Genomic DNA, 26048 nt, shown 5'->3' on the forward strand with positions numbered 1-26048 from the left:
CCTTGAAATATAGTGATCGTGAATAGGAGATTTGGTGTATAACGTAATAAGCAGTACCGTATTTCAAAGAACAGCGCGCATAACTTTTTCAATTAACCACACCCTTTGCACTATGACATCAACCCATAAGATCCTTTTACTTCAGTGTAAACGGAAGTGACCAAGAACACATTCCACGAAATCGTTTTTGTTATTTAGACGCTTATTACCAACCTGGAACTCAAAATATGACTAATTTAACTGCACAGCATTACATTAGTTACCTCAGGTAGTGTTTAATTCGCGTTGGAGACAGGACTTGGTTGATAGCTAGCAAGCGTTACCTAAAACTGCTAACAATGGCTAACTGTATGGTTTTTCACACTCAAATAGCCTCCATCATGGAGGTACTAGCAAATGCAGCCGTGGCAGACATCTGTAAACTCGTAGACGACGACTATGCAGTGTTTCGTTTGGAAATTACTCAAAGCCATAAAGAAAACCGAGGATTGCGGAGGAAACTACAGCTGCTGGAACTGAAGATGGCACGAGACCGCGTCCTCGCTAGTCGTCCCAGTAGTGTGAAACTCCTCGACCGATATAGAGGATTGGCAAGAGGTACATTTTGATGTTGCCGAAGGCGGAGGCTGTCGCCCCGTTACTCTCTGCGCATGTTTTCAGATGTGTGACCCAGAATTGGATCTTGGTCAGTGTTTGGATAGTATGCAATACTTACCCTGTTTACCTAGTCATCTTGCAACAGCCAAAACAATTTTTTGGGACCAGGCTTCTTGCACTAGGACAAAATATTATATTCTAACCAGATTTTGGATTTACTGCATGTCCTGTTGTCAAACTCAATTAAAATAACATGATGCATGGAACAATAAATAGTATATCAAGAAGTGTTACCTTCCATCCTAGACAGTTTCAATAGTGTATAATATAGCATTGACAGTACCTAACTTAACCACTCCTTTCCCCCAATCACTCTCTCAGGTGAAGGACATCTCACTCGAGGCCACAGGAGCTTTGTGAAGCCAGCGGCACATAACGTGTGTAGAGATGACCAACCCATCACTGTTGATGAGGGGAGTGGAACCTCAACCCAGCATGTTATCGTGATCGAGGTTACTGTCTTAGTGTAACATTAGACTTTACAGTACTTCAAATGGCTCCCCTCGGCTATTAATTTGCTTACATGTTCATCCTTACATATCTAACATATGGGAGCTTGTGAAACTTCCCTGACATATTGTTATCCAATTAAACTAATTTACTGGTAATAACTTCCTCTCTTGTGTCAGTCTGCAGATGCAGATGCTGCTGGTCCTGGGGTCAAGCTGGAGAGGTCTGAAGGAGACGAGGACCCACGGAACAGCAGAGACTACCAGACTGGAGCGTCCCATGTAGCCATGGAGGACCCCACCACCACCGTTCCCCAGCCCAGGACCCGACTCAGAATCACGGAGGTCAGTGGAACTCCGAACGCCGTCCTCAAGTCAGAGACGGACACAGAGACGTTATCTGTAACACAAAGACTTTTACACACAGGACCTGACCACAGGTCAGACCCAGAGAAACTGGGCTGTCTTTCTGCTCCCAGCTCAGAGTATTTACTTTACGATAACCTGAGCTCGAGGGCGGTTCAAGTTAATTCCCATCGAGACTCAGGTGACGCGTTAGAGGCTGGCAGTGATCTGTCTTGTTCTTACACTACAGAGATGCCCTTGGGTTTAGAGACACAGACTGATCTGTCTAGAGGGGACTGGAACCAGTACAGTAGTAGTGTATACTCTGAAGGATGCCTAGATAAGAAAGGGGAAGTTATAGTCTTAGATGAGGTGACTGTGAAAGTGGAGGGCGATGCACCTCTGACATTGAATGTAGACGAGACTCCCTCAGGAGAAGGACACTCGCAAGGTAGAGATTTCTTAGATTATAGGGAAAGCTTAGAGACAAATCCAAATGTCACGACCCACTCCCCTTTACACACACTCAGGGATCGAGACCCAGTGTCCACGTTAATGGGGCCTTCCAATTCACACGGCCGCCATGTCCTTTTTGATCAGGTATTGAACTCAAACAGGGCTAGAGCGCAGGCTCAGGGAGGGAGAGCCACATCAGGCAATAGTAAAGAGAAACGGTTCCTCTGCATGTTCTGTAACAAAGGCTTCAGCTGCATCCAGAAGGTGGAGATCCACCAGAGGGTCCACACAGGGGTGAAACCCTTCAGCTGTACCCAGTGTCACATGCGCTTCACCCAGGCTGGTGACTTAAAGAGGCACCAGAGGGTTCACACAGGGGAGAAACCATTCAGCTGTACCCAGTGTCAGATGCGCTTCTCCCACTCGTCCAGCCTGAAGAGGCACCAGAGGGTCCACACAAGGGAAAACCCTAAGGGTACCCCCAGTGTAAGAAGAGGTTCACCCACTAGAACAAGCTAAAGATGCATCTGGAGGTCCATACGGGAAAAAGGCTGTTCGCCTGTATGCACTGCAGGAAGAGGTTCTCAGAGAGGAGCTACCTCAGGATACACCAGCAGAAAAAACATTCCACTCTATAACATAGAAAGTAACCATTCCACTCAATAGCTTCTGACGTTTAGATCAAATCCTGCATTATAGACAAAGATTAATTTTCATTGTCAGCAGAAAATATCTACAGATGCATTTAGAATAGTGAGAGTAACATATTTCAGTGTTGAATATTCCTGGATAGAATATTGCAGCCAGACATTGTGATATTTAAGGCATATATAAGCCTAAAAAGTCTGTTACATATTGTGTTTGTACTGTGTAGGATATATGATGTTCATACAGATTGAGACATATTTTAAATGTACATTTTAGTAATTTAGCAGGCACTCTTATCCACAATGAATTACAGTTAATGCATTCATTTTAAGAAAGCTGGGCTAAACAACCACGTAACACAGTCGTAGCAAGTACATTTCCCTAAATAAAGTACTTGTCAGCAAAGTCAGTGCTAGTAGGAAGACGCTGTTCTAGCTTCAGGGGAAAGCTGGTTCCATCATTGGGGTGTCAGGACAGAGAATAGCTTTGACAGCGAGAGCTGACCACTCGTAAGGGTGGGACGGTGAAGAGACCAGAGGTGGCATAATGGAGTGCTTGGATTGGGGTGTAGGATTTGAGCATAGCCTGAAGGTAGGGAGGGGCAGTTCACCTTGCTGCTCTGTAGGCAACCGTCGTGGTCTTGTAGTGGATACGAACTTCGGCTGGATGCCAGTGGAGTGTGCCGAGGAGCGGGGTGACATGGGAGAACTTGGGAAGGTTGAATACTAGGCGGACTGCAGCGTTCTAGATACGTTGCAGGGGTTTGATGGCACAGGAGGGGAGCCCATCCAACAGAGTTTCAGAAGTCTAGACTGGAAATGACAACTGCTTGGATTAGGGCCTGCTCTGCTTCTTGTGTGAGTAAGGGTCGTACTCTACGGATGTTGTAGAGCATGAACCTTAGAGCGGGGTAGGCCTTCCCCGGGAGGAAGAGCTGTTCCATCTTGTCAAGGTTGAGCTTGAGGTGGTGGGCAAACATCCAAGCTGAGATGTCTGCCAGGTACGCAGAGAGACGTGTATGTGTGGTTTTCATATGGTGTATTTAACATTTGTTAATGTTTAATAAATACAATGTGACTTTTCTAAGACTGTTATTGAGACTCTTTAGTATACATCACATCTGATCTCACCCTATTCTGCATACACACAACAGCGCTTTATAAGCATTATACACTTCAATAAAAATAAATGTACCTACCTACACACTAACACCTACTGTACAAGGTAGTTTAGTCATGTTTGTCTGACTTTTGACTTATCATAGCTGACTTCTATTTACCCACAACATCATATTTATGTCCGCCATGATGGGTTTAACAACAATTAAGTAATTCTGAAACTACAGTATTGGACTCAAACATAGTGGGGATAGGTAAACACTCCGGAGCCATACTTGTGAACATTAGAAACCGTTTAAATATAAATAGTTGCTCTGTTTCTGTGTTTTAGCCAATTAAAATCATTAATTTACTTGCACGCAATAGTAGGTTACATTGTATCTGGTCTCATCAGATAACCTTCTACATGTTAGTCCTATGTTAACCTCACCAGATAACAGTGATTATTTCCTGGAACAAGTTCTGCATCAGCCAATTATAAATGTTGATGTAGATTGAGGTGAACAAACACTAGCATCAGAGTGACCTTAAAGTCAAGCACTCTCATTATCCTCCTACTGATGGCAGTATTGCAGTAACAGTGTTATTTTTTTTTAAAGTTGATCACCAGTCCAGACTCAAACCCACGTTGGCGAGCATCCACACTAGAGGAAAGTTTATCGTTTATCTTCTAAAGCAGGGCCGGTCCTAGCTTTTGGGGGCCCTAAGCAAGATTTGGTTGGGGGGCTCACCACCTCACGGCAATTTTTTTTTTGCCCTTTGACGGCAGAGAGAGAATTTCAGTTTTAAAGTTGCTGTAATTCTACACATTTTGCCATGGGGCGCAGGCCGCTTATGCCTTGGTTCTACAATATCAAATTTCAAATCAAATCAAATGTATTTATATAGCCCTTCGTACATCAGCTGATATCTCAAAGTGCTGTACAGAAACCCAGCCTTAAACCCCTAACAGCAAGCAATGCAGGTGTAGAAGCACGCCTGTCAATCAACTGATCAACGCATCCTACTGCATGCTGTAGGCCTATTAATAAGGTAGTACCACAATACCATTCACTGCTTTCAGGGTGTCCATAGTCATAGAGACAACTGAAAGTAAGAAGCTAGATATTAGGCTTACACTAAATGTGTGAAGAGGAGAAGTGCAAATGAAGATTACCAATACATTTTATGAGTAGCTTCTTGTTGCTGACCGACACACAGGCTACTGGCACTGCTACATAAATAATCGTTGCTACTATATTACATAGAATTGTAGGCTACATTTACAATGTTTTAGATGCATTTTATAATCTACTTTTTCAGTCGAGGACCCACAGTGGAGTGCTTTTTCCTCAAATGAAATCCTTGCCCAGAAGGGGATTCGAACTCGCGGCCATCATACCTTGCCATCTCTGGGTTTACTGCCTTAGTGGATTACACCACCAATTAGTGATGGCAGTAAGGGTAAATTACAACTATTTCACAAAACCACAAGCGTCTTTTACTTTTTTTTAAACAATGTACAGTACCAGTGAAAAGTTTGGAGACACCTACTCATTCAAGGGTTTTTCTTTATTTTTACTATTTTCTACATTGTAGAATAATAGGGAAGACATTAAAACTATGAAATCATGTCGTAACCAAAAAAGTGTTAAACAAATCTAAATATATTTTATATTTGAGATTCTTCAAAGTTGCCACGCTTTGCCTTGATGACAACTTTGCACACTCTTGGCATTCTCTCAACCAGCTTCAACTGGAATGCTTTTCCAACAGTCTTGAAGGAGTTCCCACATATGCTGAGCACTTTTTGGCTGTTTTTCCTTCACTATGCGATCCAACTCATCCCAAACCATCTCAATTGGGTTGAGGTTGGGTGATTGTGGAGGCCAGGTCATCTGATGCAGCACTCCATCACTCTCCTTCTTGGTCAAATATCCCTTACACAGCCTGGAGGTGTGTTGGGTCATTGTCCTGTTGAAAAACAAATGATAGTCCCACTAAGCACAAACCAGATGGGATGGTGTATCGCTGCACAATGCTGTGGTAGCCATGCTGGTTAAGTGTGCCTTTAATTCTAAATAAATCACTGACAGTGTCACCAGCAAAGCACACCACCACCTCCTCCATGCTTCACGATGGGAACCACACATGCGGACATCATCCGTTCACCTACTCTGCGTCTCACAAAGACATGGCGGTTGGAACCAAAAATCTCCAATTTGGACTCATCAGACCAAAGGACAGATTTCCACCGGTCTAATGCCCAATGCTCGTGTTTCTTGACCCAAGCAAGTCTCTTCTCATTGGTGTCCTTTAGTTGTGGTGTCTAAGCATAAATTCGACCATGAAGTCCTGATTCACGCAGTCTCCTCTGAACAGTTGATGTTGAGATGTGTCTGTTACTTGAACTCTGAAGCATTTATTTGGGCTGCAATTTGAGGTGCACTTACATCTAATGAACTTATCCTCCGCAGCAGGGGTAACTTTGAGTTTTCCTTTCCTGTGGCAGCTCATGAGAGCCAGTTACATCATAGCACTTGATGGTTTTTGCGACTGGACTTGAAGAAACTTTCAAAGTTCTTAATTTTCCGGGATTGACTGGCCTTCATGTCTTCAAGTAATGATGGACTGTCATTTCTCTTTGCTTATTTGAGCTGTTCTTGCCATAATATGGACTTGGTCTTGTACCAAATAGGGCTATCTTCTGTATACCACCCCTACCTTGTCACAACACAACTGATTGGCTCAAACGCATTAAGAAGGAAAGAAATTCCAGAAATTAACTTTTTAAGAAGGCACACCTGTTAATTGAAATGCATTCCAGGTGAATACTTCATGAAGCTGGTTGAGAATGCCAAGAATGTGCAAAGCTGACATCAAGGCAACGGGTGGCTTCTTTAAATAATCTCAAAAATAAAATATATTATGATTTGGTAACTACATGATTCCATGTGTCATTTCATAATGTCTTTATGATTATTCTATAATGTAGAAAAAAGTGAAAATAAAGAAAAACCCTGGAATGAGTATGTGTCCAAACTTTTGACTGGTACTGTATGAATATAAACGTACATGTTGTATAATCCTCCTACATCTTTATTGTTGAACATTGTCTAACATTAGTACTAACAGCTTTGTCAAGGATGCATCAATGCAATATTGGCATATGTCGTTACAGACCAACGAAACAAAAGGCAACCTTGAATTTGTAGGTTTAAAATATCCCTGGTGTCCAGGGTTGACCTATTTTAAGAAATACAATTTGTTGGTGGATATAAAGTCTAAGATCTTTGATAGGCTGATGTGTGAATTGTGTTCCAGGAAATAATCAGTCATCTGGTGAGGTTAGCATAAGGCTAACATGTACCAGTTTATCTGATGGGACCAGCTACAATCCAGTTACAAATCACGTGCAAGTAAATTTATGATTTTAATTGTCTGATGCACATTTTGTGACAGAGAAACTGTTTGAATTTAAACTGTTTCTAATGTTCACAAGTATGGCACATCCATGATTAAAGTGTGTTTATTATCTGTGTGTATGTACCTGAGGGAGTGTGTGTCTGTAACACCTCTCTTTTCCAGGAGGAGGAGGGTCCAGAGGTGTTGCTGGTGAAGGAGGAGGGTCTGGGGAACCCTGAGGGGACCATGGTCATGGAGGACAACCAGACGACACCTCCTCCTGAACCCACAGAGGAACCAGCTAGGCAGCACAGGACCACACACAGTCTCACTGAGGTGAGCCCACTGTGAACTACTGTCTGAATGGTATTAGGTCAGGGTCTGTATCCACATAGCTTCTCGGAGTAGGAGTGCTGATCTAGGATCAGTTTAGCCTTTTAGATCATAATGAATAAGATTATATGGCAAGGTCCTAGATCGGCACTCCTACTCTGAGACTCTTTGTGGATACGGGCCTAGGTCTTCATACATGTTGTTTTATGTGTGGGACCAAACCATTAAAAGGTGTCAAGTAATCAAATCTACTAACACGTTTGCATAGTACTCATAGCAATCCCTCATTGTCCAATCAGAAGATGCTCCATAGCAGGGTGCTCATATCAGATTTCTTTTTTTTTTTTTATCCCATTTTCTCCCCAATTTTCGTGGTATCCAATCGCTAGTAATTACTACCTTGTCTCATCGCTACAACTCCCGTACGGGCTCGGGAGAGACGAAGGTCGAAAGCCATGCGTCCTCCGAAGCACAACCCAACCAGCCGTACTGCTTCTTAACACAGCGCGCCTCCAACCCGGAAGCCAGCCGCACCAATGTGTCGGAGGAAACACCGTGTACCTGGCCCCCTTGGTTGGCGCGCACTGCGCCAGGGCCGCCACAGGAGTCGCTGGAGCGCGATGAGACACGGATATCCCTACCGGCCAAACCCTCCCTACCCCGGACGACGCTATGCCAATTGTGCGTCGCCCCACGGACCTCCCGGTCGCGGCCGGCTGCGACAGAGCCTGGGCGCGAACCCAGAGACTCTGGTGGCGCAGTTAGCACTGCGATGCAGTGCCCTAGACCACTGCGCCACCCGGGAGGCCCTCATATCAGATTTCTTGATCCAACATCCTCTCACTCTGTATCTCTTACAGTCAGTCAACATGGAGGATGGGAAGCCTGATCTGCTGCTGGTCAAAGAGGAGCCATTAGAAGACGAACCAGAGAGCATTGATCTGTTGAGTGGACTGAAGATGGGGGAGCAAGGTAAGGGAGAAATGCAAGGGAGAAATGCATATAGCCTACGTACAGTAATGACAGCTTTATACACTCTTGGCATTCTCTCAACCAGCTTCACATAGAATACTTTTTCTAATAAATTACCAAATACCAAAAATAGATCTTAACTGGGATTAGACATTTGCCTGGGTTGTTTTTTCTTAAATCAATATAACTTATGTTTACATACATAGAGTTTTCTCTGCCATGTTTGTAAAGTCTATTTTCTAACCTCTTCCTGCAGGTGGATGGCTGGAGGCTAACAGAGGAGACTGGGTGGCCATCTTGGATTCCCAGACTCAGATGGGTGCAGCCAAGGGCCCAGGGGATAATGTCACTGAGCAGTACAGGACTAGAGGCGATATAGTGGAGGTCAGTGGATGGGACAGTGTCCTCAACTCTGGGCTGGGGAACAACACTGTTAACCACAACCAGAAAAAGACAGTCGAACACAAAACAACAACCAAACTTAGTCTCCATGACAACAGACTGGCTGAGACCAGGGCGAGGCGTAGATTTGGTCTGCAGGTACGGGGAGGTGTCCGTGTGTGGCGGGAGAGAACAGACACAGACTTGGCAAGCGATGTTCCGTCCTGCTCCTATAGTTGTGATTCAGAGAGACTGATGGCACCTCAGGTTACCCCCCTAACAGATGCTGCCTTCAGTCTGCCTTCTATAGGATCTATCCACTGGAACATGGACCCTGCGACATCACAGACACTCCCTGGCCTTCGTCCTCCTCACACTCTCCTGTTAAACCAGACCTCAGACAATGCCAATGCCTCAACACTAAATGGCTACACAAGCCCATTGACAAATGGCAGTAGTAGTAACACTGTCAGTAGATCCGGTGGCAAAGAGAAGCGCTTCCCGTGTTCATTCTGTGGGAAAGCTTTCAGTTTCCCCAAACAGATGGAGATCCACCAGAGGATGCACACAGGGGAGAAACCATTTGGCTGCCACCTGTGCCGGGCTAGTTTCTCCCAATTGTCCAACCTGAAGAGGCACCAGAGAGTCCACACAGGGGAGAAACCCTACAGCTGTCTCCAGTGTGAGAAGAGGTTCTCACGCCAGCACGATCTCAAGATGCACCTGAAGGTCCACACTTGAGAGAGGCTGTTCACCTGTACGCACTGCAGGAAAAGGTTTTCAGAGAGGAGCTACCTCAGGATACACCAACAGAAAATGCACATGGTCCATGAATAGGGTACACCACGTCATTTCAACATGTAGAATTGGGTAATATTTGGTATTTGGTAGATACATTGATCTATTTTCACCTACTCAAAATGACAGCTAAAAGTTTGTTGAATTCCCCATGTGTTATCACAATGCTTTCAATTATCTAAAAGTGAAACCAAATTCCAATGGAAAAATCTGTTAGATTTTTGGTTTCGTATTCACCTATGTGTTGTCACTGAGCTTTCAACCATTTGAAATCACACTGAAGTTCAAATGGGAATACATTGTCAGATATTGTTAATTTATACAACAACTTAATGTGTTATGACTGTGATTGATCTAAAAGCACTACCAAATGACCACTATTGTTGTCCACCGCATTCAGCCAAGTGTGTAACATCCTAAGGTGTCTGAAAATAGTGGTGGAAAATGTTGTTTTATTTAGTCAGTACACGTATCACCCCCCCCCCCCCCCGCGGCTCACCATTTAAAGCTAGTTAAGGAGGAAAATTATGCCATTTCAGCCTGAATGGAGGACGCTTTATGTACGAGCCGGTCCACAGGGGAAACGAGTGTATTACCGGGAACGCACATCAAACCTAGACGATAGTGCAGATCTAGCGGCCACTATCGGCTGGCTGTCCTGTAGTGGTGCACTATAGTGGTGCAATTGCCCTCATACTTGAGACACTGGCGATCTCATAAAACAACTATCTTAACTTGAAATTGGTGCTGACTATTCGGATATCTCTCTTAGCAACCTAGATGTTGTTTCAGCAATAAGGCATGAGAGGGAATTATCAGGAATTATCCTGTGATAACTCCCGACTAAGGGCTGTTCTTATTCTCAAGGCAAAGCCAAGGGCTGGGGAAACAGCCCTTAGGAGCTAGTTATCACACAATAATTCCCAGGTTCTCGTGCCTTATTTCTTTCATAAAACGTTTGCCAACATCCACTACCTTTCAAAGGTTTGGGGTCACTTAGAAAGAAAAGCATTCATGTTCATTTGACATGAAGTTGTATGTTATATAATGTTGAACCTTTTCCAAAGTATTCTAAAATGAATTTGATCAAAGCGAGCGTACCAGATTTACAGAAATGGTCAAGTGTTACCATAGTGAGAAGTTATGTCACATATGGTTTTGTACAATAAAAAGTATTCTAATGCCATTTTGTTTAAAACCTACATTGATTCTGCTGACTAACTTGGTTATTTTGTATCATTGCAGACTGTTTGGACCTTTTTATATATATACAAATAATAAACTCCAATAGCTCCATGTTAGGTTCTTGAATCAGTGTTAGTTACGCTTCACTGTGGTTAACATTTTATAATATGTCATGTTTCTGTATGTACAGCAAAGGGTTTATTATATAAACCTTTATATGATCTTCTGAAAAATCTTTGTTTACAGTCTCCAGTCCATAAGGACCTACTGATATCTGATGTTACTGGCAGAAGAGACTGGACCTCTGAAGTGGCTGTTCACAAACCCCGGCAACGGATCAGGGCCATGGATCAGGAGCCGGCGGTCTTCCTTTCCGAGTCAGAACCAGGACCCAACCGCAAGGGACAGAGACTCCACCACCACACAGACACACAACCAGTGGACAGGTGGACTGAACAACCTCAGTCCTGGTGGTCATCAGAGAGACAGAGGCTCCAGTCAGGGATTCAGTCTGCAGCTCAGCCCCTTTTCTTCACAGTCTCAGTGCAGAGATGAAGCAGGGCCTGGGGCTGATAGAGATAGACCCTCCTGTTCCTATGATACAAACACCACAGTATCCATGATGATCAGAGCAGGTCATCCTGGGCTTCAGCCTTCACAGAGAGCGGTAGGAGACCCCTCTGGTGGGAGTCTAACAGGAAGTCTGTCTTCTCCTTCAGGGTCTCGTCTAATGCCTAGTGACTGGGTTCATAGAAGGCCTGTGTCTAGCCTTCCTCAGCTGCCTCATGGTTACCCTTATGAATACAGACAGGGTCAGGATGGGCGTTCACCACAATAGGTACCTAGCCTATAACACAGCAGACAATCCTAACAATACCCAAACAATGACTAGAGGTCAAGGAGGGAGCTCAAAGACTAACCACCTGAGTGTGGTGGATCCTGCTTCCATTGCGTCACAATGTGGGAAGTTTAGCATTAGGACTGACGCAGACAAGCCTTACGCGTGGGAAGTGCTTCACCCATGCAAACTATGTGAAGACACATCAAACCATTCACACCAAGGACAAGCCCTTCTAGTGCAAACTGTGTTACAAGAGCTTCTCCTTCCTGACTAACCTGATCAGACATAGGAGTGTCCACAATGGGGAGAAATCATAGCAGTGGATATCTGGGAACCATTCTTTAGTTAAAATATTATTGTTATCATGTGAAGTGTCTTGGGGTAAGAGGGTAATTAACCACATGCCCCTCATTAACTTGTCATTTGAAACAGGCTTGTGTAAATACCTGTTTTTAGAGAGACAGGCTAGTTCAAAGATAGTGATTATGAATAGGATGTTTGTGTGTGATAAGCAGTATTTCAAAGAACAGCGCGCATAACTTTTTCAATTAACCACACCCTTTACACTATGACGCCAACGCATAAGATCCTTTTACTTCAGTGTAAACGGAAGTGACCAAGAACACGTTCCACGAAAGCGTTTTTGTTGTTATTTATACGTTTATTAACACCCTGGAACTTAAAATATGACAAATTTAACTGCACAGCATTACATTAGTTACCTCAGGTAGTGTTTAATTCGCGTTGGAGACCGGACTTGGTTGATAGCTAGCAAGCGTTACCTAGAACGTCTAACTGCTAACAATGGCTAACTGTATGATTTTTCACACTCAAATAGCCTCCATTATGGAGGTGCTAGCAAATGCAGCCGTGGCAGACATCTGTAAACTCGTAGACGACGACTATGCAGTGTTTCGTTTGGAAATAACTCAAAGCCAAAAAGAAAGCAGGGCTTTGCGGAGGAAACTACAGCTACTGGAAATGAAGGTGGCACGGGAGCGCGCAGAGAGGACAATGCGAGAGCGCGTCCTCGCCAGTCCCAGTAGTGTCAAGATCCTCGACCGATACAGAGGAATGGCAAGAGGTACATTTAGCAGGCCGAGTAGTGTTAATGTTAGATTTAATCTAGTTTTAGTCATTTTGACAAACATATCATTCAGTCTTAGAAAATATAATTAAGTCACATTTATGTCGTTTGAGTAATGATTTAGTCTAGTTATTGTCAAAATGACAAACAGTGGGCCATTTTAGTCAACTAAATGCCCTTTCATTTTAGTCACATCACATTTGTATTGCCTCATTAACCTGCAGTAAACATAAATCACTGACTTCCATGTGCACATACATAGCCTTGTCCTACCAACATATTTTGCTGCATAGCATCCTATTCTCTTCCCAACAGCAGAAATATGACAAACATACAGTGTGTACAAAACATTAGGAACACCTTCCAAATGTTTGCCCTCAGAACAGCCTCAATTTGTTGGGGCATGGACTCAAGGTGTCAAGCATTTACCTGGGAGGCTTCCCCATTTTACTCCAATGCTTCCCACAGTTCTGTCAAGTTGGCTGGATGTCCATTGGGTGGTGGACCATTCTTGATACACACGGGAAACTGTTGAGCATTGCCTTATTTATTTTATAGCATATTGGGTGACTGTCATTCATATTCCTTTCACCCTGCTCAATGTAACTTCAATAGGTTTAGGTCACTACATGATACTCAAATGTTCCCTACACCCATCATGAGGTTGCTACAACCTTGCCTATGAATGAAAGTTTACAACGTAGATGCACATGTCGAGAGAAACACGTTGAGTAATCAAGGGGCGGGGCGGCAGCGTAGCCTAGTGGTTAGAGCGTTGGACTAGTAACCGGAAGGTTGCAAGTTCAAATCCCCGAGCTGACAAGGTACAAATCTGTCGTTCTGCCCCTGAACAGGCAGTTAACCCACTGTTCCTAGGCCGTCATTGAAAATAAGAATTTGTTCTTAACTGACTTGCCTAGTTAAATAAAGGTAAAAAAAAAAAAAAAAGGTGACAGTGACACATTCAATACCACCTTGCACACTCCTGCTTGCATTTAGCTGATCTAGGGTGTAATCATTAATCCAACAGTTACAAATGAGAGTTTCTTTTGTACAAATTCAGATATGTTTATCCCCGTTCCGCTTGCTTACGTTGAAGAAACGTTTTTCAACGGAATCGGCAGAACGAGTACACCCCTGATCACACGCAAATACAGTTCACTTTCATAGCAGCCGCATACAAACAGCATGATCACTGCTCGTTAATTCCTTTTCACATCTACGCGCTTTGCTTGCAGGCTTTAGTGTACAATACATCAGCTGTCTGCGACCCGGGTTGTGTGACCGGACAACAAAACCTTTCCAAGCCAAACCTTCATATCATAACCGCTACACACAGCCTACTTCGTTGTCAACATAGCTACTAGAACTAATGTGTTAAACCCGCTTCAATCATGCAGTACAATGTACAGTTGGCAAGAAGTTTAGCAGTTACACTGGCGGGCCTCGGTGGCATTAAATTAAAGCCAAAAGCTTACCTTGACTTGGGAATGCTAGTGTTGGCTAGCCATAGCCAGCTAGCTAACATGGCATCCCTCGCTGTTTGAGCTGGGTGTTTGAGTAGACTAAACTAGCTAGCTGCATTCGCTAGCTAAGTGAAAATGGGGGGGAAAAATACGAAATATTTCTCTTTCTTGCTTCTCCTTCATTTTTGAAGAAATGTATTTGTTCAAAACTGTCCAACTATTGTCTTTCTCTCTTTGAGTCAACTACTCAACACATTTTATGCACTGCCGTGCTAGCTAGCTGTAGCTTATGCTTTCAGTACTAGATTCATTCTCTGATCCTTTGATTGGGAGGACATGTCAGTTCATGCTGCAAGAGCTCTGTTAGGCAGGAGGATATCCTCTGGAAGTTGTCATAATTACTGTGAAAATCTATGGAAGAGGGTGAGAACCATGAGCTTCCTAGGTTTTGTATTGAAGAGGAGGACGGAAAGTAGCTGTCCTCCGGCTAAACCATGGTGCTACCTTAGAGTGCTGTTGAGGCTACTGTAGACCTTCATTGCAAAACAGTGTTTTATAATCATTATTTGGTAAGATGTGAATATATTTAGTATAGTTTAATCTTAAAATGTTAACTTTTTTCAGGTTTTAATTATTTTTTTAATGAAATTCACTGAGGAGGATGGTCCTCCCCTTCCTCCTGATGAGCCTCCACTGATCAGATGAAAACATGACTGGTTGTGTTTATACCACAATTAAATGTAATACATTTTAAAAGTTAAATAGCAGATCTTTACAACTACGCCCACAGAGATCCTATTGAATTAACAGAGATTCTATATTTAATTCTATGACTAAGCTCGTCCATACTGGGAATAAATTAAATCTACTTTCACCCCTGATTATATAAGAATTATCTGGCCATGTAAATTCCTAATTCAGGCTACATAGATAATACACATTACATAGAAAACAAAAATACACACAGAAGCGCAGAGCAGTGTTTCGCCCAGTGATGTAGTAGAGTCACTCAACCTTGATTCCCCTGTGCTCGAGTCACGAGTTGCTGTGGCTGAAGTCGGACCAGACTCGGGCACTGGGACTCGAAGTGCTCAAGTCTGAGTCACTGGGTTCACATGAACTCAAAATAAAGTTATTTACCCAGTCAAATATAGCGTAGTGGCAAGAGGAATTTAGTAACTAGTGACTTCTAATCAGCCAATCCCATTCCAGCCATCACTTACCTGCTTCTCTCCATCTGCTCTTAATGTTCATCTTTTCTTCCATTTTTTAAAATAGAATTTAGCTGTGATGCAGTCCCTGATCAGTTATATGTTTTTACATTTGTACATTTTATACATTGGAGCAGCTCAGAAAGTGAGCAAAGTTGATACATTGTATATAATTTCATCCTTCGTATAACCAGTGCATAGGCCAGTCTGGGTAGGCTTTGCAAGTTCTGTGTCAGACAGCAGTGCCAAATAAGAAAAACAGCTTTGCGACAGGCATGTGTGCAGCTTTACAGCAAAGAAAACTGTAAAATTCAATATGTGTTGAGTAGAAGTGTAAATATCAGTGACAGGTTTTTTTATGTAGCACGTGCATAACGTCTAGAAAACGGGAACAAGCATTGGAGGGGACGGAGCGAACAGGACTCTAGGCCACTGAATTTTTCTGCCGTGGTTTTGCGATACTTGGCCTGGTATCATTTGTAAAATGTTGGTATCGTGACAACACTACAGCCTATAGGGATGAGGTCAGTGACCTGGAAACCTCTCCCTCGACGTCAGCAAGACAATGGACCTGATTGTGGACTACAAGAAACAGAGGCCCAAAACGCTCCCATTCTCATTGACAGGGCTGTAGTGGAGTTTCAAGTTCTTCGGGGTCCACATCACTAAGGAATTATCATGGTCCTCAAACACCAACCCAGTTGTGAAGATGGCACGATAATGCCTCTTCTCCCTCAGGAGACTGAAAAGATTTGGCATGGGCCCTCAGATCCTCAAAGTTCTACAGCTGCGCTATTGAGAGCATTTTGACTGGCTGCATCACCGTTTAGTATGGCAATTGCTTGGCATCTGACAGAGAGGAAGAGAGAGGCCCAACTCGGAGGAAAATCTGTCTCCCTCCAGTAGGTGGCGTTTGATCATTTTCGCCCACCAAGCAATGAGTTTTTGTAGGGAGGTCAATGATAGTGTTGAATTTTGCCAACAAAAAATGTTATGCCTTATTTGCTACGTGAGTTTTATTTGGTCGAATAGAAGCTTCGTAATGCTTAAGGTGTTACGAGTGTAAGTACGACGTGACATCCCGGCAACTTTGGGAGATTTTTTTTTTTTATATCGTAATTGCCTCGAGATGGCTATTATAAGTGTAATGAGGCTAGTAGCGTAGGTTCCCTCTCTATTGAATACTGGCGGTGGACGTCAACAAACCTCATCGAATATTCAAAAAAGATTACAATAATGAGACGTATCCACCAATCCAAAGAAAGGATAGTTGGGAGACAGACAGTCCTCCGTGCCGCTTTGTGGACAACAACTGCCATTGTTAGAGAGATGTGTATCTTGTCAGTATATCCATAATCGTTGTCTCTCTCCCCTGTGATCCGGAAACCGATAAGTGGAGCGTGTCAATCACTGACGTATAATAAAAACAGGAGACTATCTAAAATGTCTGACCGTAGTTTTCCCGGTTTATACAGACTAACGTCATATGCGCACTAGCAGATAGGGAGCAGCGACGACGTCATCCAAAAACATGGAAGACATTGGGTGAATAAAAAATGTTAATATCTTTGGCTGTGAGTGATTATATATATATTTTTTATATAATTCAATTGATGTCTTGTGCACAAAGGTGAGGACTAAAGTGTTTTAGGAATTGTCTTTATCTCCCACACCCCCTTTGAAACAGCTATTGTATTTTCAGAGGAGAAAAGCATGCACACATCTAAGAACGATATGCTACTTATCCTTTTATCTATAAAATGTCTTGCACAGCTAACATAATTTGTTTTTATCACATTACACATTTATTTTGGGATCCACCTGTAAACCTCATTTGCCTGATTGAAATTGTGGAGAAAAGGCCATTGTCTCCGTCCAGTAGTGGAACGAGATTACGTGAAGATGACGTACGGCGTTGTAAAATACGTCACGATGTGAGTGCGGCATCACAGCTCAGGGCATGTCGCCCCGTTCCCCTCTGCTCATGTGTCCCCTCTGCGCGCATGTGTTCAAATGCGTTAACCAGAATTGGGTCTTGGTCAGTTTTTGGATTGTCTGCAATAAGTCCCCTGATTACTTAGCTATCTTGGCGCAAAGACACAATGATATTCTAACCAAATTCTTGATGTACTGCATTTCCTATTATTTACTCAATGAAAACAATGTGATGCATGGAACATTTTACATCAATCAATAAATAGTATATCAAGAAGTTATGAGAAATGTTAACTTACATCCTTGCCAATGCTAGACAGTGTCAATAAGTATATTGTTGAGCATTGACCGTAGCTAAACTAACCACCTCTTTCCCCCCAATCACTCTCTCAGGTGAAGCACATCTCACTGGAGGCCACAGGAGCTTTGTGAAGCCAGCGGGACACAATACATGGAGAGATGACCAACCAATCACTGTTGATGAGGGGAGTAGAACCTCAAGCCAGCACGTTATCGTGATAGAGGTTAGAGCGCATTCCCTACGACATTGTTATCCAATTCAACTCATGTACCGGTAATAACCTCCTCTCTTCATGTGTCAGTCTGAAGATGCAGAGGCTGCAGGTCCTGGGGTCAAGCTGGAGGGGTCTGAAGGAGAGGAGGACCCATGGCACAGCAGAGACATCCAGACTGGAGCAGCATCTGGTGCGCCCCCTATAGCCACGGAGGACCCCACCTCCCCTGCCCAGCCCAGGATGCGACACTGCATCACGGAGGTCAGTGGAATGCCGAACTCCGCCCTCAAGTCAGAGACCAACACCAAGACAGTAACTGAAACACACAGGCTATTACACACAGGAACTGACCACAGATCAGACCCAGAGAGACTGGGGCCACTCGGCTGTCCTCCTGCTCCCGGTTCCGAATACTTGCCGGTATTTCACCAGAGCCAGAAGACGGTTCATTCCCGTGGAGATGGTGATGGTGACACGTTAGACACTGGTGTTGATGATCCGTCTTGTTCTTACTCTACAGAGATAGACTCTGGCAACATGCCCTTGTGTTTAGAGACACAGAATGATCTGTCTAGAGGGGGGTGGAACCGGTACACTAGTAGTGTATACTCTGAAGGGTGCCTAGATAAGAAAGGGGAGGTTATAATCGTTGATGAAGTGACTGTGAAAATGGAGGGCGACATTTCTCTTACATGGAATGCAGATAGTCACCTAGGTGACGGACACTCAAAAGGCAGAGACTTCTTAGATTACAGGGAAAGTTTAGAGACAAATCCAAATGTTGCTACCCACTCCCCTTTACACACACTCAGGAATCGGGACCCAGTGTCCACATCAATGGGGCCTTTCGATTCACACAGCCTTTTCGATCAGGTATTGAACTCAAACAGGGCTAGAGCCCAGGCTCGGGAAGGGGGAGCAACATCAGACAGTAGTAAAGAGAAACGGTTCCTCTGCATGTTCTGTAACAAAGGCTTCAGCTGCCTCCAGAAAGTGGAGATTCACCAGAGGTTCCACACAGGGGTGAAACCTTTCAGCTGTAACCAGTGTCACATGTGCTTCGCCCAGGCTGGTGACCTGAAGAGGCACCAGAGGGTCCACACAGGGAAGAAACCCTACAGCTGCCGCCAGTGTGAGAAGAGGTTCTCCCGCCTGGACAAACTGAAAATGCACCTGAAAGTCCACACGGGAGAGAGGCCGTTCGCCTGTACACACTGCAGGAAGAGGTTCTCAGAGAGTAGCTACCTCAGGATACACCAGCAGAAAAAACATTCCACTCTATAACATAGAAAGTAACCCTTCCACTCAATAGCTTCTGAGGTTTAGATCAAATCCTGCATTATAGACAAAGATTAATTTGTATTGTCAGCGGAAAAGATCCACAGATGAATTTGGAATAACAAGAGTAACAGATTTGAATATTCCTGGGTAGAATATTGCATCCAGACATTGTGTGATATATAAGGCATATATATAATAGCCTAAAAAGTCTGATACATATTGTGTTTGTACTGTGTAGGATATATGTTCACAAATGCCTATTTGATTACTTCCATTAAACTACTTAATTTTTTAAAGTTCATGCATATTTTTAGTTGAGACGTGTATGTGTGGTTTTCATATGGTGTATTTAACACTTGTTTATGTTTAATAAACACAAAATGGGACTTTTCACTCTGACTTTCATTGAGACTCTCTTTAGTATACATCACATCTGATCTCACCCTATTCTACATACAACCAAGAGCACTTTATAACTAATATACACTTACTAACAAACACCTACTGTACATGTCAAAATAGTTTAGTCAGGTTTGTCTGATGATGACTTTTGACTATTTTTACCCACATCATATTTATGTCCACCATGATGTGTTTAACAACAGTGAAGTAATTCTATAACTACAGTATAGGACTCAAATGTAGTAGAGATGGGGAAACACATTTTAAAAGTGTGTTTATTATCTGTGTGTGTGTGTGTGTGTGTGTGTGTGTGTACTTGAGGGAGTGTATGACTGTAATCTGTATTACAACTCTCTTCCAGGAGGAGGGTCCAGAGGTGCTGCTGGTGAAGGAGGAGGGGTGTGAGGAGGGTCTGGAGAACCCTTAGGGGACCATGGTCATGGAAGACAACCAGACTACACCACCTCCTGAACCCGCAGAGGAACAAGCTGAGCAGCACAGGACCACACACAGTCTCACTGAGGTGAGCCTACTCTGAACTACTGTCTGAAGGGTATTAGGTCAGGGCCTGTATCCACAAAGCCTCTGAGTAGGAGTGCTGATCTGGGATCAGTTTTGCCTTTTAGATCATAATGAATAAGACTATACGCAGGTGGGGACCTGATCTTAGATCAGCACTCATACTCTGAGATGCTTTGTGGATACAAGCCCAGGTCTTGATTCATTTTGTCTTAAAGGGCCCCACAAGAGGGCAATGCTATTTCGATGTAATTCCTGTCCTAGAGTGGAAATGCTCGTTTAGGTTCCACCTCTGAAGAATGACGCAGTGGTGATTTCCAGGCTGAGTGGAGAAACAACAACAAATAGGCCACTGACAGCTGTCAGTGTAGCTAGCTAGCATGCTAACCTTATCTAGCTAGCTAATGTTATCTTAACTACACTGTATTCAAAGGATTAGCCAGCTGGCTAGGCTATGGCTGGTTCTGGGGACGGATTTGTAATAAGCATTTAGGGGAAACAAAAAATGGATAGGAGAAATCAGTCTTTGACTTCACCATCTGTTGTTATCGCCAAAGTTTTCACATCTTCCAAAAAATGTGGCCGCGAGTTCGCCCTAGAAATAATTTGAAAGAAAAAGTTCAAGCTCCGGTTATATGGATAACTGTAGAACAGTTCAAGACACGTTTTTCTACACGGTAATGGACACGGTGCAACCTTTGTTCGGCTGCGAGCAGGCTATTCGGCTGCGAGCTGCGAGCAGGCTATTCGGCTGCGAGCTGCGAGCAGGCTATTCGGCTGCGAGCTGGCTATTCGGCTGCGAGCTGCGAGCAGGCTATTCGGCTGCGAGCTGCGAGCAGGCTATTCGGCTGCGAGCTGCGAGCAGGCTATTCGGCTGCGAGCAGGCTATTCGGCTGCGAGCAGGCTATTCGGCTGCGAGCAGGCTATTCGGCTGCGAGCAGGCTATTCGGCTGCGAGCTGCGAGCAGGCTATTCGGCTGCGAGCTGCGAGCAGGCTATTCGGCTGCGAGCTGCGAGCAGGCTATTCGGCTGCGAGCTGCGAGCAGGCTATTCGGCTGCGAGCAGGCTATTCGGCTGCGAGCAGGCTATTCGGCTGCGAGCAGGCTATTCGGCTGCGAGCAGGCTATTCGGCTGCGAGCTGCGAGCAGGCTATTCGGCTGCGGTACAGCAAAGTCAAATCCAATGATCATGGTTCTCACAGGGGAAGTGAAATTATAGGCTTCAATGACTTTGCTAATGATGCACGCCCAAATGACAAGTAACACCACCCTGAGCGTATCGGACATGAAACACCAATACAAATGTAACAACAGAATAAATAAACAGGTTCCTTGAATTTTCGTGGCTGCCTTTTCATTATAGCATCGACACTTGTGTTTTTTAGCTGCACCAATCAAAGCATTGGAGCGTGTAGTGAAGCACAACTTTAGTGGTCAAAACCATTTATCTCGGGGGAGCGGGGTTGCAAAATGCAATCATATCACGCAGTTATAACATTTCTAAAATGGTCAGATAGTTTTTTTTAATACAAAATAGATACATGTGTGTTAATTTATCAATGGATTATGATAATTTTCTGTTAAACTGTTTGGCTCAGCTCAGTCGCAACTCGCGGATTGGTCGAATTTTGCAGGTGTTTCTAATTAATAAACAATGCCATGCTGGTCGGTGGTAACGTTCAAATAAAACCCAGGCCTGAAAAGAAACATATCCTGAAAATAATTTGCATATCATCTCATAGGAAAGACACAGAATTGTCACGGATTTCCACGAATGCCCCACTTCAGATGTTCTTTTTCAAGCCCAAATATGTCATACTTTGACAAAAATGAGGACCTATTGACGTAAATCGTTGTACAACATCATGGTAAGCTCTGGCCATCATATTTCAGCAAAATAAAAGTGAATTTCTGCTTTTGTGGATCTGTAAGTGTGGGACCATGTCTTTGAATTATCAAACCATTAGAGTTTCAAGTAATCAAGTCAATGTACACGTTTGCATAGTATCAAATCAATTAACATGTTTGCATAGTACTCATAGCAATCCCTCATTGCCCAATCAGAAGATTCTTCATAGCAGGTTGCTCATATCAGATTTCTTGATCCAACATCCTCTCACTCTGTATCTCTTACAGTCAGTAGACATGGAGGATGGGAAGCCTGATCTGCTGCTAGTCAAAGAGGAGACAATAGAAGATGGACCAGAGAGCATTGACCTGCTGAGTGGACTTAAGATGGGGGAGCAAGGTAAGGGAGAAATACATATAGCCTACATACAGTAATATCTTCATTCATAAAATGAAATCAACATGACTTATGTTTACATAAAAAAACACATTATATTGGATGAACTTCACCAGGTACTGACTCAAAAATCTCCACATGTAGAGTTCTCTCTGCCGTGTTTGTAAAGTCTATTTTCAAACCTCTTCTTGCAGGTGGTTGGCTGGAGACTAACAGAGGAGACTGGGAGGCCATCTTGGATTCCCAGAACGGTGAAGCCAAGGGCCTGGGGGACGACATCACTGAGAAGGCCAGGACCAGAGGCGACATAGTCGAGGTCAGTGGATGGGACAGCATCCTCAACTCTGGGCTGGGGAACAACACTGTTAACCAGAAACACAGTTGAAGACAAAACAACAACCAAACTTAGTTTCCATGACAACAGACTGGCCAAGACCAGGGTGAGGCGTAGATTTGGTCGATGGAGAAGTGTCGTATGTGGCGGGAGAGAACAGACACAGAATCGGCTAGCGATGCTCCGTCCTGGTCCTATAGTTGTGATTCAGAGAGACTGATGGCGCCTCAGGTTAACCCTCTAACAGGTGCTGCCTTCAGCCTGCTTTCAATAGGATCTATCTGGAACTGGAACATGGACCCTGCGACAACACAGACACTCCCTGGCCTTCATCCTCCTCACACTCTCCTAATGTTAAACCAGACTAAATAGCTACACAAGCCCATTGACAAATGACAGTAGTAGTAACGCTATCAGCAGATCCTGTGGCAAAGAGAAGCGCTTCCAGTGATCATTTTTGGGAAAGCCTTCAGTTTCACCAAACAGCTGGAGATCCACCAGAGGATGCACACAGGGGAGAAAGAATTTGGCGGCCGCCTGTGTGAGAACAGGCTCTCCAACCAGTAGTACTGCGCAATTAACAGAAATGTAGATTATTTTTCCATTTTTAAACAACTAATTGACCGATGTTAGTTCAATTATTTGAATTCCATTCGTTTTTTTCTGTGAGCGCAATGCAGCAATTTCTCTAGAGAAGTCAGATCAAGACCCAATTGTGCAATGTAGTAGGGAGTTGTAGTTTCCAACAGGACAATATTCTATGTAGTTTAGCACAGAAAACGTGGTAATTAACTACAATGACCATAATCCATTGCGTGCCTAGAGACCAAAGAAGATGTGATCGAGAGGGTTAGAGAGCAGTTGCTTTACCTGAAAATACATGATCTAAGATTGATATTTGGTAGTCAGTCATAAAAGTATGCCTTATTTAGTTTGAAGAACTATTAAGATTGTGATTTTTGTCAGACAGCATAGGCATCTCTATAGAGATGATGACTTGGAATGAAATAATAAAGTCATCAAATAGGCCTAAAAACGTACAATAATCGAACCGAAACCAAACCAACCTCAAACAGCAGCAATCGCTCAGCACTACCCACCAGCACCACCTGAAGGGGCACCACCGAGTCCACTCAGGGGAAAAACCCTACAGCTCCCAACAGTGGGAGAATCTCTCGCCAGGACCAGCTGGAGATGCACCTGAAGGTCCACATGGGAGAGGGGAGCTACCTCAGGATACACCAGCAGAAAATGCACAAGACCCATGTATAGATTATTGTGACATGTAATGTAGCTAGTTTGTTTGTAGTTAATTCTGTTGGTTTTGGATGTAGTAGGGAACTGGATGAGATGAACTGAGGAAAGAATGAGTATGATGAGACAGAGTTGATGATATGGTTGGTGTGATGGTGTCTGTAAAAATGCTTCACGGTTGAAGAGTTGACAACCTGTCATGTTGTTTGATGCTGATGTTTTATAATGAGGAAATTATAGTGCCTTAACTTCCTGTCAAGTAAACATGAATTAAGTTAAAGAAAGATAGAGATAAGAACGTACAGATCAGTGTAATGTTGAACCTTTTCCAAAGTATTCTAAAATGTATTTTATCAAAGCAAGGGTATTTTTTATAATAAACTCCAATGGCTCCATATTGTTAGGTACTTGAATCACAGTCATAGAGATGGCCTTGATTGTGGTTAACATTTTATAATGTCATGTTTCTGTGTGTACAAGAAAGACTTTCTTATATGCACCTTTATGCTTTTCTGTTCAATTTGTGTTTGCAGTCTGCAGTCCATGAGGACCTACTGATATCCGGTGTTGCTGGAAGGAGAGACTGGACCTCTGAATTGGCTGGTCAGAAACCCTGGCTCAGGAGCCATCGCTCTTCGTTCCTGAGTCACAACCAGGACCGAACTACGAGGGACAGAGACTCCACCACACAGAACACAACCAGTAAACAGGCGGGCTGAACAGCCTCAGTCCTGGTGGTCATCAGAGAGACAGAGGCTCCAGTCAGGGATCCAGTCTGCAGCCCAGACCCTTCTCTTTACAGTCTCAGTGCAGGGATGATACAGGGCCTGGGGCTGATAGAGATTGACCCTCCTGTTCCTATGGTACAAACACCACAGTATCCATGATGAACAGAGCAGGTCACACTGGGCTTCAGCCTTCACAGAGTTGTGGGAGACCTTGACCTCAAGCTGTTCGCAGTAAACGGTCTATTACAGTGGTCACCAACCGGTCGATCACGACCAACTGGTCGATCTTTAAGGCAATCCTAGTCCGTCACCAAATATTTCTGTAGAACAGCCAACGATAAAGGCTTGTGCTCCGTTTGTTTTCGTGTTGCGCTGTTGGTGCACTAGATTCAGAAGCCATGTGCGTCGGGTAGGCAAAGTGATAGGCCTGCATTTTTATCTTAATAAAAATCTTAATAAGAATAATAAGAATCTTACTCTCACAAATGTGTTGTGTCAAAGGACACCTTGATAGTTCATCAGATTGACTTCATAGCCGTCATTGGAAAGGTGATCAACCTGGCGGCGTTTGTGGAAGGAAGAACTGCCAGGTTGAAGATCACTGGAGCCGCAACGTTTTTTAGGAGTAACAGATGTTAATGTCGCCATGATTGTTGATATGTTGACTCCTAATAATACTAATGATGTAATGTCTCAGTGTGATGGTAATTCGAGTTATTGTCATCCTTTAGTGGAATTCCAGAAGCCTTATTGGTAACGGTCAGGATTTTAAGGAATATGTCATTGATTTAGAGATCAAACCTGATGTGATATGTGTTCAAGAAACATGGGTTAGACCACATCTTGTTTTTATTATTCCAGGTTATTGTTCAATCAGATCTGACAGATCAATTGGACAGGGTGGTGGCTGTGCTATGTTCATAAGGGAATGTCTTGTATATCCTAATACACCTGTCCCATATGAATGTGTGATGGTGAAAATCTACAGTGCAAGTAGTACTATTAATAAAAAATAAAAAAAGTACAACACTTGTCATCAACTATCTGTTGAGATGTTTGCTGAAATATCAGTAGAATTGGGCTCTAGAGAGATGGTGCAGTGACTTTAATGCACATAAATAGTTTGAGGAAGAACATACAGATGCTGATGGTACTATTGTGGAAGATGTGATGGAAACAAGCATTTATAATTAGTATGTCTTAACGGTGGATGTGGTACAATAGTTGTTGTTAGAGGGGTTACATCCTGCCTGGAACTCACAATGGCTTCTAACTCTATTGCATCTAAGTGTGAATGTAATGTAATGTAATGAATGATTCTACTGATTCTATTGAAGTGATCATTTCCCGATTTCGGTTACCATGATTTGTTCCTGATTTGGTCTACCATGAACTGTGATGTTCCTATTCCAGATAAAGTACCATTCAGAAGATGGGGCTTTCATAAAGCAGACTGGGAAAAGTTTGGTAATCACTGCTTAAGGTCTGTTGGAGAGTTGTCTTTAG

The 26048-nt window shown here is 43.5% G+C and overlaps 2 protein-coding genes across 7 annotated transcripts; both read left to right on the forward strand.

The window, feature by feature from the left end:
• The first annotated feature begins 50 nt into the window (after positions 1–50).
• On the forward strand, positions 51–11284 carry LOC129840999 (zinc finger protein 707-like). Of its 3 annotated transcripts, XM_055909087.1 has the most exons (7): positions 51–597; positions 979–1109; positions 1287–1451; positions 7241–7393; positions 8251–8362; positions 8619–8746; positions 10973–11284. In XM_055909087.1, the coding sequence occupies exons 1-7, from the start codon at positions 339–341 to the stop codon at positions 11279–11281; spliced, it is 1257 nt and encodes a 418-aa protein (XP_055765062.1). In that variant the 5' UTR covers positions 51–338; the 3' UTR covers positions 11282–11284. The 3 variants fall into 3 exon arrangements, with proteins under 3 accessions (XP_055765062.1, XP_055765060.1, XP_055765061.1); XM_055909085.1 differs by lacking the exon at positions 10973–11284 and having other exon boundaries at positions 8619–10852; XM_055909086.1 differs by lacking the exons at positions 51–597; positions 10973–11284 and adding an exon at positions 605–685 and having other exon boundaries at positions 8619–10852.
• A 1087-nt stretch (positions 11285–12371) lies between these two features.
• On the forward strand, positions 12372–25582 carry LOC129841001 (Wilms tumor protein homolog). 4 transcript variants are annotated; one of them, XM_055909090.1, is made up of 5 exons: positions 17953–18042; positions 19826–19987; positions 22118–22229; positions 22421–22542; positions 24348–25582. In XM_055909090.1, exons 2-5 carry the CDS (start codon positions 19898–19900, stop codon positions 24531–24533), a joined length of 510 nt encoding a protein of 169 aa, XP_055765065.1. In that variant the 5' UTR covers positions 17953–18042; positions 19826–19897; the 3' UTR covers positions 24534–25582. The 4 variants fall into 4 exon arrangements, with proteins under 4 accessions (XP_055765064.1, XP_055765063.1, XP_055765065.1 ...); XM_055909089.1 differs by lacking the exons at positions 22118–22229; positions 22421–22542; positions 24348–25582 and adding exons at positions 12372–12651; positions 17660–17790 and having other exon boundaries at positions 17869–18042; positions 19826–19981; XM_055909092.1 differs by lacking the exons at positions 17953–18042; positions 19826–19987 and adding an exon at positions 21082–21849.
• Positions 25583–26048: the final 466 nt, after the last annotated feature.

The sequence above is a fragment of the Salvelinus fontinalis genome, chromosome 42 (assembly GCF_029448725.1).
Source record: "Salvelinus fontinalis isolate EN_2023a chromosome 42, ASM2944872v1, whole genome shotgun sequence".
NCBI lineage: Eukaryota > Metazoa > Chordata > Actinopteri > Salmoniformes > Salmonidae > Salvelinus > Salvelinus fontinalis.

Excerpts from the sequence above, each read along its gene's own strand:
- LOC129841001 (XM_055909088.1), top strand. The coding sequence starts at position 12,372 with ATGGCTAACTGTATGATTTTTCACACTCAAATAGCCTCCATTATGGAG. Across the intron at positions 12,652-17,659 it reads ATACAGAGGAATGGCAAGAG|GTGAAGCACATCTCACTGGA; the intron begins GTACATTTAGCA and ends TCACTCTCTCAG. Across the intron at positions 17,791-17,868 it reads AGCACGTTATCGTGATAGAG|TCTGAAGATGCAGAGGCTGC; the intron begins GTTAGAGCGCAT and ends TTCATGTGTCAG.
- LOC129840999 (XM_055909085.1), top strand. The coding sequence starts at position 339 with ATGGCTAACTGTATGGTTTTTCACACTCAAATAGCCTCCATCATGGAG. Across the intron at positions 1,452-7,240 it reads CCCGACTCAGAATCACGGAG|GAGGAGGAGGGTCCAGAGGT; the intron begins GTCAGTGGAACT and ends TCTCTTTTCCAG. Across the intron at positions 8,363-8,618 it reads ACTGAAGATGGGGGAGCAAG|GTGGATGGCTGGAGGCTAAC; the intron begins GTAAGGGAGAAA and ends CTCTTCCTGCAG.